An 11,738-nucleotide genomic window follows, 5' to 3' on the forward strand; every position below is an offset into this window, starting at 1 on the left:
GGGAGGGGGGAGAGAGAGAGAAAGAAAGAAAGAAAGAAAGAAAGAAAGAAAGAAAGAAAGAAAGAAAGAAAGAAAGAAAGAAAAGAAAAAGGAAAGAAAAAAAGCATTATGCAAATGAAAGTTCCTAGGGAAAAAAACTGTGTTAAACTTTAACTGAAGTTCTGTGAAGGCGGGTCAAATGATTAGAATTTCAGCCATTGCAGAGAGTTTGGAACTTTGCAGGTCCAGAGCCTAATTACCATTTATCTTGGGCCATCTTTACCTCCTAAATAGCCACTCCTTACCCACCTCTGTTTCTGACTTAACATCCTGTGACTAACAGATAAAGAATTTTGGGGGTTCTCTTGGCTGCTCTGGAGGGTCTTTCGGGACTGGTAAACCACCGCTGATGAAACCATGACCAGATGGGCTAGAGTTAGTACCACACATAACAAGAGACCCTTGTCTGCAACATCACGGGAGGACATGGAAAAGGAGTCTGTGGAGGGAGCAACCAAAGCCTTTCTAAGTGGAAGCAGCTTAAAGCCAATAGGCTGGCCCGTAGGAAGGATGTACCCCAAGCAAAACATAAAAAGAAGAAAAAGAAGAGTATTTAAACAAAGACATGAATGGACTCATGGAGTACCTAAGACAGAACTCAGAGATGGTCCACAATGGGGCGATGATAGCACCGGACAGCAAAGTAAGGGAAGAGACTGCAGTTGCTTTAAAGAAAGACAATCAATGGGAGGGAAGACCATTAAAAAGACAAGCAGCAAAGAAAAATGCAATGGTTTGTTTCCATTGTTGAAAACCAGGCCATGGAATTGCTGATTGCTCACTCACTCTTGAAAATCACACACATTACCACTGTGGGTCTGCAGAGCACGTGACAAGCAAGCACAGCGCTAAAGGTAAGCTCTGCTCTTGGTGAATGTCCTTTTGCAAAATGTTTTGTTTGTGGAGAGATGGGGCATCTGTCCAGATCCTGTACCGAGAATCCCAAAGGAGTCTAAGCTGATGGTGGCGGTTGTAAACTTTGTGGCTCTGTGGAACATTTTAAGAAAGATTGCTCTGAAAATCAGAATTCAGATCGAATGGTCACGGTTGGTTGCTGGGCAGAGGGAATGGGTGCAGACTATGAAGAAGTTTTGGATGTGCCCAAACCGCAGAACGGAAAGCAAAAACATCCAAAGTTGTGCATTTTTGAGAACAATTAGTACTGATGTTAATTATCACCTCGTTGTTACTTTCCAAGTTAGAGCTGGGCTCCTTCAGACGAGCCTGTATTGTAGGCATGACGCTGAGCTCCGTGGAGTTGAGTGTCCTATGTTCTGTCTATCAAGAAGTATTTCTGCCACATTGGGAGAAAAATCACTGAAGAAAAATAATGGGGTGATTAATTGTACCCTCTAGACAACATATGTATGTACATTTATACGTATGTGTTTTGTATGTGTGTTGAGACAAATTCTCATTACATTACCCAGTCTGACTTCAAACCAGCAATCCTGCCTCAGCCTCCTGAGTGCTGAGGTTACAGGTATGCACCTCCACATCTAAGAACATAGCTTGACAGAATTGGGACATAACCAGGTGGCTCTACACTGGATTATAGCAATCATCTCTGTAAAAGCCAAATTATGCTTTAAATCGACTGCCCCCTGAACAAAGCAAGTTGCTTTGCATTGCGAATAAGTAAATTTTTGACTGTATTGTTTTCTTAATTCAGAATTCAATTTATTGTAATAGAAAATTATATGTTTGCACAAAATCTGTATTTTAAAACATTGAATAAAATTACATTTGCTATTTGTTTAGGAAAAAAAAAACTTTTTGGAACGTATTAACTTAGCAGACCACCAGGACCCACCAACCAAAAGCCTGCGCGTCATCCACAGTATCCGAGGCCTATAGTAGAGATTTCTCTTTGGCTGTTGTTGCAGGAAGGATGAGACAAGACACTAAAGACCCTGGGAAGCGTCCGGATGCAGGTTCTATTTAGGCTATTAAGTCTCAAAGTCTGGGACCCAGGAGATCAGGAGCTCTTCCATTTTATACCTTGGGTTAGGGTTACAGCCAATTCCATATTGACAGCAAGAAGTTATAAAAACAAGTCTGGCTAGTTTTTGAGGGGAAACAGTTGCAAACAGCCCCCTCAACCTGGGGGAGAGAGGGGGGGAGGGAGGGAGGGAGGGAGAGAGAGGGGGGAGGGAGGGAGAGAGAGAGAGAGAGAAAGAGAGAGAGAGAGAGGAGAGGAAGGGGAGGGGAGAGGGGAGAGGGGAGAGAAGAGAGGAGAGATTAAAATTCCTGATTTTTCCCACGTTTCCATAACGCTCCGCCTCATGTAGCTGCTACTTAATGTCTCCACCAATGCATCTGAAAAGTGTCAAGTTAGGACTTCTGTTCTGTTACTATAAAACTTCCTGAAACGCTTCCACACTGGAACACTGAATATGAGGTTGATGATGGAGCGGGAGAGATGATGGCGATGACAGAGATAATGAAGATGATGGAGAGGGGGAGACGCTGCAGATGATGATGGATGATGATGATGGAAAGGGCGATGATGAGCCAGTGAGCCGGGCAGCCCATCAGGGCCTCCTGGTCCCTTCTCCGCTGGGCAGCAGATGCGGGGACGTGGGGACCAGGCGCATCCCCAGAGCAGCACCCAGCACTAGGCAGCCCGGTTCCCACGGGGATGCGAGCACTCGGCAGGGCGGGGTGCAGAGGTGGGGGCCGGAGGGACGGGCCGCGCGCAGAGGACCCGCCTACTCTCTACCCGGCTCCCAGCATTTTTTACGACTTCTTTTGCGACAGTTTGCAGCGCCGGTCGCGCCGCCACTGCTGAGTTTCCGGGCGCTGCTGCCCCCGCGGCCGAGCTCGGCTGGGATGAGCGTGTGGGTTCGGGCGGAGCCATGGTGAGTGCGGGCCGAGTGCTGCGTGCGACCCGCGGCGGGGCCGGGTGCTGCGGGCTCGGTGCTCCGCCGCCCTCCCCGACACCCCGGTGCTCGAGGACACCGGCCTCCCCGGTCGGCCCCTTCCACTCGGGGATACGGGGCCGGGGCGATGCCCACGGGCTCGGTGCAGACCCTCCGGAAAGTGCTCCCTCCGCCTGGCGAAGCGCCGACCGAAGGGGGGGGGACCGCGCTTGTCCTGGGCGGAGGCGGAGGTCCTATGACCCAGCGGTGGAGGCCGGGAAGGCGCACTGAGCCGCTCTCTCTCCTCCAGGCCAGCACCGTGGTAGCCGTCGGACTGACCATCGCCGCTGCGGGCTTTGCAGGTTGGTCTGTGGTGCGGGTGCAGGTGCTGCAGGCGCCTAGGACTCGGGCTGACGCTGCTGTTTTGGATTTTAGGCCGTTACGTCCTGCAAGCCATGAAGCATGTGGAGCCTCAAGTAAAACAAGTTTTCCAAAGTCTTCCAAAATCTGTAAGTGCTCAGCGTTTCTTTGCTAGGTGTGGAGACGAGCCACACGGGTGAATTTGGACACGTCCCTTGGGTCCAGGGGTTGCGTTGGCTCCTCTGTGGGCCACACTAATAAATAAGTTGCTCCATGTGATGACCGAGAACGTCTGAAGTTGCATAACTGCTCGTACTTAACTTCAGTACCCAGCCGCCCCTTGTCTGGCCCTGGCCTCAGCGGACGATGCCCCTGGACCATTCTAGCTGACAGCCATACCCCGTTGTCACGTCAAGATGGATCCGGACTGAGCAGGGGTGGACTTAGTTGGTCCTGTCTGCAGAGGTCAAGGACCGCAAGGCCGTGGTGTGTACGGGCGCCTGGAAGGCCGAGAGCGCGTTTTCTGCACGCGTTTCAGTGGTGGCCTTGAACCACTGGGAGCAAAAGCCGCCCAGACCCTTCTGCGCTGTGCCGCCATGGCCGATCAGATTCCACGTGGAAGACGCTCCCTGAGGGTAGCCTTCCTTTCACTTCTGAAGAATTAGCTTTGATACTGCCTGGAAGAAATAAATGTTCAGTGATTGATAAAATATGTTCTTCTACTGATTTTTTGAATACTGACCTTTTAAAAATTAACTTTCCACTTACCTTATTAATCTGCCCTTACAATTCCTCTTCCAGGCCTTCAGTGGTGGCTACTACAGAGGTGGATTTGAACCCAAAATGACAAAACGGGAGGCAGCATTAATACTAGGTGTGAGGTAGGAGAATTTATACTCACTGACGTTGGGTGTGGCCGGGTAACTTCTATTAGTATTTCCTGCAACTGAGAATAAGGCAGTTATTGGGATTTTGCCTGGCAGACTCCAATGTTGTCCCCCGTCGCTTCCAGATGTGTAAACATGGTTTCCTTTTCCATAAAAACTGTTGAAGAGTATCAAGTTCAGTTACATTTTTTAATGTTTTTTTCAGCAGTGTCATATTTGGTTCTGATTTAAAAGTGCATCTTGCATCTTTTAGGCTCATTAGTAGCCTTTCATAGTGGTTTTTTTGACTTACTAGTTTTTCAGTATTTAGGAACAATTTTTCCTCTTCACATTAGCCCTACTGCCAATAAAGGGAAGATTAGAGATGCTCATCGACGGATAATGCTCTTAAACCATCCGGACAAAGGTAACCATTAAACTTGTGTTGATGTGTTCTTGGACTAATTGTAAGCAGTGGAATTACTCATTCTAGGCAGTTATGTCTAAATGCACGTGCAGTCTCCCAGGCTTGGATTTTCTCTTACGTAAATCGATGGGATGACATCTGTAGTCCCAGTGCTCAGGAAGCTGAGGGAGGAGGATCAGTTGTTCAGGGCCAGCCTGGGCTGCACAGTGAGACCATCTCACCAACTGGTATGGTTTGGTGCCAAGTATTAACAGTTTGCGATAAAATGTCTTCCAGTAACGAAGCCTGCAAACAAACACTGCTAAGATTTTAGTGAAGACAGGGTGCTGTGTGGCCAGGGCTGGCCTGAACCTAATGGTCCTCCTGCCTTAGCCCAGAGCGATGGTATTACAGATGTGCAGCACACTTGGGTGTTTTGAGTTTTGGTATGCTTTGCTTAGATTCATAAATACAGCAAATGGTAAGTTTTAGTGGAGGACCCTCCCACACCCCCATTTATTGTAGAGTCTTGAACTGTTAATTACCTACAAACCTGTGAGATGTACATTTGCTTGTGATACTTTGTAGGAACCTTGCTTGACTGGTGAAAATCCTTTGAGAAAATACAAGTCTGTTCTAGCATACAAATCCTTAAATTTAGCTTGTATTACTTAGTCTAGGTAGAGCCCATAAATAACATTTCTGCCAGGTTTCCTGTTGATAGTGCTTGCTGGTCTTAGGAGCACACTGCTCTATCAGATTTCAACAGCAAATCTAGATGACATTGTGAGAGCTCAGCTAGCATAGTGAGAGAGAACTGAGAAGTGTGTAAAGCAAAGCAGACTTTAAAAGCTCAGACGCCTCTGGAAATATTTAAAATAACTTAAGTAGCATCTACTAAAGGCCTGTTATGAAGTGGCTTAGTTTGGAAAGCACATCTGATAGAAGGGGCTAAATTCTATTTCTGTCGGATTTTAAGGTTTCTAAAAGTATAAATTCTGTGTGGAAATACCTCATTTCCCATTGGTCAAGTATATTATCAGATATTTTGGTGACTTACTGTCATGGTTGGTTTTTAAAACACTATAAAGACATCATCACTAGTTAGCCCAGGGATCCTTGAAATAGAGCAGTGTTTCGCAAACTTGGTCTCTGTTCTAAACTGTCTCCCTTTTTCTTCTGTAGGAGGATCTCCTTACATAGCAGCCAAAATCAATGAAGCTAAAGATTTACTAGAAGGTCAAGCTAAAAAATGAAGTAACGATGAATTTCAAGTTCCTGTTAAGACTGTATGAATGTCAGTTTTTGTAATAAAATGCTTTAGAGCTCATTTGTGAAAATGGGCTGGCGTAAGCTAAATCAGTGTCTTCCAAAGTCAGACGGTAGTATTTGGAGATTTGAATACAAAGTGTTCACTACATAGCAAACAAATTGGTGCCTGTGTTGCTCTTAAAGGCAAAGTCCTCTGAAAGCTCACCACAAACTCTTGGAACAGGTAAATGGGATTAGCATCAACTATTGAAGCAGGAATTCTTACCTTTGGGAGGTAAACTGCTCAAGGTACAACTGGCCCAACTACTGTAATTCAAACTAACTACAACTTTGATCTAAGAAATTGAAGGAATGTATGTCACTGGCAATTCAGTTTTCATACATTAAAACTATAAAAAATAACATTTCAGAGTGTAGGTTTTTCAATAAAAAACAAGGATATTTCGCTAGCCCCTTTAGAGTGTCTAGAAAGTCAGTCACCTAGCTGTGGCCCCATATTCTGTATTATGATCAGTTATACTCAAACTTGAGCTCACTGTGAAGTTCCCATTACAGAGCATGCAGACTTTGCTTTCACAGCAACAGCCGCAGTGGTGAGCACGTTTAGTGTGTGACTATTTAAAGGCACTAAGTATACTGGCTATTTCTACTCTGTACCCTTGCTCAAGTCTGAATATGGCCATTACATGTTTGAGTAGGAAGATGAGCCTCCAGAGGTTTTGCTAAAGTAACTCCTCCTGTCCCAGGGAAGTGAAATGAAGGCACCCCTGTTCTATTAATCATCTGACCCTGAATTAGCAAGCATTTAACTATTCCTAGGAGACAGGAGTCTCTGGTCATACTAAAGCAATCCGTACATAATCTGGTTTTAGACATTTCTATGTCTAAATCTGGTGTGCTGCTGCATTAATATTAAAACTAAGGTTGGTCAGCACTATAGCCCACCTTTGGTTTATTATAGTCTTTTGTGTTGAGGAACACACCCACCGCTATGGCTAAGGGGGTCATTACATGGAGAGGTCACCAACACAGTGCAAACATGAAAGCTGACACAGGATGCTTGCTCAGGAGCGGAAAGAAAGCGGAGGACGTAGTACAATTCTAATTTCTTACCCCTGTGTGGATGCTCAGAAATGACCAAGAAGCAGATAGGGTGTTGATGTGGGTGTGATAGAGCAGGAATGTCACAATGTGGAACCCGCTGATGAGGAGCCACTGTTTTGATTTACTAACCTATTGGTTTAGTCCTTTGGACTGATCAAAAAATGCTTCCATTAACAATACCTTAAAGGAAATAGTTTGTTAAAATTTGAAGCAGATTTTTTCAAAGAGAAATAATGTGATAACGCACACAGGAGTCACTCAGCTTCCAAAGGGAAGACGCACAGCAGGAGGATGAGTGTTGGAGGCTAACCTGTTTAGAAGACGGCTATTAGATAAAGCCCCTTCAGCAGCAGGGAGCACAGCAAATCCATTTTCCTTTCAGTCATTAGTTTTATTTTTCTCAAGGCTTACCTTTTTCAAGCAGAAGAATCTGCATTTCATTGGAAGCTATTACCACACCTGAACATGAAATGTCATGAGGGTCCTACAGTGATAATCCAGGTACCTGCAAAAGAGCCATCTTTAGCTTTTTCTTACAAAGTACTAACTCAATCCTTGAAGTCTGCTTGTGCAAAGTATTCCGTGTGTTTCATGTGTTTTAGATGAAACAAGTTGCAGGAACTAGCTTTTCCAAGGACACGAAGTTGAGGGAGAAAACGTGACTTAGATGGGAGTTCCATGGCGTAACTTCTAGAGTTAACATCTGGGACAGTTCTGGTGTCTTAAGCATGCTCTGTGGTTGTACCAGGGGGTAGTCTCACACATCTAGTTGGTACTTAAGACACATACTTAGCCTTGTTACTGCTAAGCAAGCACTTCCCAGCATTCCCACCAGATAAACACCCCAGATGTAGACAAGGGCTAGGAGACTTAGTGGAAGCACCACAGGGGAGAGCAGAGACTATCTTAAGTGCTCTCAAGGTGAGAGTTCAGCGTTCCACAGTAAAGCTAGGTAGGTGGATTTGTGTGGATGCACAAGTCAATTTTTGTTGTTCCCCAGGGGCCATCCTGCTTATTTTTAGAGATGGTTCCACTGAGACCTGAGGCTCACAGATCAGGTCAGGTGGGCTAGTCAGGGAACCCTAGGGATCTGCCTCTCTTCCCCAGTGCTAGGATAACAGCCATGCACCACCAGACCTTGACAAGTTTCCACACCTTGGCAAGCACTTTCCTGAGCTACACCCCCAGCCCTCAAGGTAGCTTTTGAGCAAAAGGATAAATGACCACCTTGAAACATCTGTAATTTGGTTCTCTGTATAAAATGCCTACCAAGTCTTGGGGCTGGAGAGATGTCTCAGCAGCTAAGAACACTGGCTGTTATTGTAGAAAACCCAGGTTCAATTCCCAGCACCCATATGGTAGCTAACAACTATCTAAAACTCAGTTCCAGGGAATCCAACACCCTCTTCTGTTTTCCGTGCCCACTGCACAACACGGTTGCACTTACATACGTGCAGGCATAACACTTAACAAAAAACTAGCGAGTCTTGTAAAATCAGTTCTGCAAGGCCTACATCATTTCAGTCTGTAGGCGAGAGGTGGAAGGCCCTTTGCCTTTGTGTTCTGAGCCACTGAAGATGGCAAATTATGTATTTAGCAGCATAACAAGGCACAACTTGAGACCTGTGGGCTGCCTCAGAGGGTGAAGGTCAGAACCAGCTCCTGCAACTTCCATGTGTGTGCCATGGCACAAGCATGCCCACACAAGTGTTTTTTAAAAAGGCAAAACCCTAAGCATGTGAACTGTGCCACACTGAAGCTGTAAAGTTACTCAACTACTACGAAAATGCATCACACCTTAAATACTGCCTAAGAAATGACTGGAAAGTAAAAGTTCAAGAGAAGCTTCACTCAACTCAGTAATTTTAGGTCAAATACAGTGCTTCCACTGGGGAATTATGGTGCTTCTGGGAATGACCTATTAAAGGTTGTAGTTAGAAACCTACAGTCACCTCGAGTTGAAATGCCACACTCCCCATCATAACAGTTCTGGTGAGAAATTTACAGCTTGACTCAAGTTCAAAGAACACGACAGAAAACTAATCGCAGGTGAAGTTAAAACAGTGTTTCAATGCACTAGGCTGGTGGCCGATGCAGGAGACACCAAGGCCCGGTTCTGTTTTGCTCTGAGCAGTGCCTTCTGCCTGCTTGGAGCTGTTGCCTTAGCAGAGTGCTTCTGCCCTACCAGTACCTGTGACCCAATGGTAAGGTGAGTCCCAGGTTATAGCACAGTCTGGAACTTACTAACTTGCTGCCCCCATCGTGGTCTGTTTAATGGAATTTATTTTTCTTAAAAGTAACAAACCAAAGGTTAGTGAGAAGCAGAAAGCCTGACCACCTCAATTTGACTCCCAGAACCCACACGGAAAACTGACCCCACAAACTCTGACTTCTATGTGAGCACTCACACTCACAGAATAATGTAAAAAAAAAAATTTAGAGCCCCAAGACATTTGGAAAATGACTCCCAAAGGAATGTAATCGACCACACATCAGTTCTATTAGAAAGTGTTTTCACTCAAGATGGTCTCAGCCTAGAAGACTATACAGTACTTTTACAATTCATTAAGGTACAGAAGTATAGAAAATTAAAAAAAAAGATTAAGAAGTCTGTCATGTGGTATACTGGACAGTGGAGCTGAAATCAAGGGGTATACTCACTACTGGGGCAGGCCAAGTAAGGATACAGGTGTTCTTTCTGGCCTTGTTCTATAGATCGAACTTCGTTGGAACTGTCAGTGGGGGACATTATCATGTACCATTTTAATTCCACATGCAAGGCAATGGGGGCAACATGGCTCAACGTTGGGAACTAGGTAGACTCACATTCAACACCGGAAGAGCAAGAGACCAGCTAGTCCAGCCCTCTGATCATAGAGAACATTCACCTATGATGCCTTTTCATTTTGTCAGAGGAAGAACTGGATAAATGAGCTGTGGGAAACCATGGCACAAAACTGCACCCTGACCAGGACTGGTGATGACATACGGGACGTCCTGGAATCTCATGTGCTTGGCGACTGGAACCTAAGGAGTAAGAAGTGCACGGCCGGCCTGGCCAGTTCAGTGATTCAGTGAGCTTGTCTAAGCACTCACTGGGGATTTAAGGCCAGACTGGGGATGGGGAAGGAGGAAGGAGAGCACCCGGGAGATGGCCCAGTGGTTAAGGGCAGAGCACTGGCTGCTCTTGCAGAGGATCCAGGTTCGATTCCCAACACCCACATCTTGGCCAGCAACAATCCACACCGCCAGTTCCAGGGGATCCGATGCCGCCTTCTTGCGATCGCGGACAATGCATGAGACGGGTCCACTTACATCCACACACATAAAATTAAAAAAATTTTTAAAAGGCCCTGGGGAGAACTCTTGCAGGACAGCCTGGATTGAATTGCCAGTATCACAAAACACACAACCCCCCCCCCGACCCCTCCCCAGCTACCAGGAAAACCGGATCTCTGACCCCCACGTAATCTCTCCTTTCTTCAGGTTCAGTTCAAGTTCACAGGACTTCACCTTATCTACATGCTGAAACTCCTGGGGCTATACAAGTCCTATCAGAACACTTTTGGGTGTTTGCAGCGTACAGTAGAGAAAGGGTTTCCACTGCATCACCTCACCTAGGCAGGGCCGAGCAGTAGCCAAAATACCCTATGTTTATCCCTGGGGAGTGGGCTGGTCACTGGTTATCAGAATCTGACTGAGCTGTTTCAAAGAAAATGTCTGCTGACCATTCCTGGGTACCTAATTTCAAAGGGCAAGTCAATGGGCTCCACTTATTTTCAGGTAATGATATCTCAGTTGTTTCGTGAAGTACCATTATTAAACCCCACTCTTCTAAAGTGCTTCGGCTACAGAGATAGCCTGATGTTCCCTACAGAAGACTTCAGGGAACCAGACAAGAAAATGAAAAAAATTACACTTTTTTTTTTACACTGTCATTTCCCAACTTGGGGGTTAAAATTCTTAACTGGGGATGTAGTGCGCACACACACGGGGGCGGGGGCAGCTCAGCAGTCAGGAAAACTGGATATTCTTCCAGAGGACTTTGAGTTCAGTTTCCAGCACCCACAGGGTGGGCTAATTTCTGCCAGTAACTCCTGTTCCAGGGGTTCTGACGCCCTCTTCTGGCCTCTGCAGGGCACAGCACACATGTGGTGTCCTCATACACAGAAGCAAAACACTCATACACATAAAAATATGAAGTATTTTTAAAAATTTTGTCCAATACTTACTGGTTAACTTTTTAGCCCATAGATACAGAGAAATAGTAATTAAAAAGCCAATGATTTAAGCTTTTAGGCATCTAAAGACAGTACTTTAAAATGAGGACATGGTCGTTAACCTGGTTTTTTATAAATAGCACGGGAATCTCACTACTGGCACGTTACTTAAACGTTCTGAGGACCATGAAAAGGATCTAATACCAGCATGTTAACTTCAGTGGAACATGTGGTGGGCTGTGGTTACACACTGGTGAGCACGCTGCACATTTTAACTTTCTGCTGCATCACCCTTCAGTTCATATGTAAAACTCACAGCATTTTATGGGCATAATTAACACCAATCATGCACATAAAACTTTTCACATGCCAAATGACAGAATTAAAGCCCCTGTAAGGCCACAGTTATTTCATGTGACGTATAACCATGAATGTATAAATTTTATAATTATTCTAAACTTCCATATCAAAATGTCTTCATAAATCTGAATGAAATCTCTAAAATTTCAATTACTGATTTTCAATCTCTGGTATGAAAACCTTCAAAATCATTTCCTTGGCCTATTTAAAAATTGCTTACCATATTTTAAGAATAGTTTTTAATAAAGAA

At 45.2% G+C, this 11,738-nt stretch overlaps 1 protein-coding gene and 1 pseudogene across 1 annotated transcript; both read left to right on the plus strand.

Moving 5' to 3' along the window:
* The first annotated feature begins 396 nt into the window (after positions 1-396).
* On the plus strand, positions 397-1,199 carry LOC103738601 (annotated as a pseudogene).
* Positions 1,200-2,767: 1,568 nt separating this feature from the next.
* Positions 2,768-6,206, plus strand: Dnajc19 (DnaJ heat shock protein family (Hsp40) member C19). The gene is made up of 6 exons (XM_008838639.3): positions 2,768-2,900; positions 3,211-3,262; positions 3,336-3,409; positions 4,062-4,141; positions 4,483-4,553; positions 5,718-6,206. Exons 1-6 carry the CDS (start codon positions 2,898-2,900, stop codon positions 5,786-5,788), a joined length of 351 nt encoding a protein of 116 aa, XP_008836861.1. The 5' UTR covers positions 2,768-2,897; the 3' UTR covers positions 5,789-6,206.
* Positions 6,207-11,738: the final 5,532 nt, after the last annotated feature.

Source organism: Nannospalax galili, unplaced genomic scaffold, assembly GCF_000622305.1.
Source record: "Nannospalax galili isolate Female #2095 unplaced genomic scaffold, S.galili_v1.0 scaffold179, whole genome shotgun sequence".
Taxonomy (NCBI): domain Eukaryota; kingdom Metazoa; phylum Chordata; class Mammalia; order Rodentia; family Spalacidae; genus Nannospalax; species Nannospalax galili.

Bases quoted from the DNA above. Each gene is read 5' to 3' on its own strand.
- Dnajc19 (XM_008838639.3), top strand. The intron at 3,410-4,061 runs GTAAGTGCTCAG...TTCCTCTTCCAG, and splicing joins TCCAAAGTCTTCCAAAATCT to GCCTTCAGTGGTGGCTACTA. The intron at 4,142-4,482 runs GTAGGAGAATTT...TCTTCACATTAG, and splicing joins GCATTAATACTAGGTGTGAG to CCCTACTGCCAATAAAGGGA.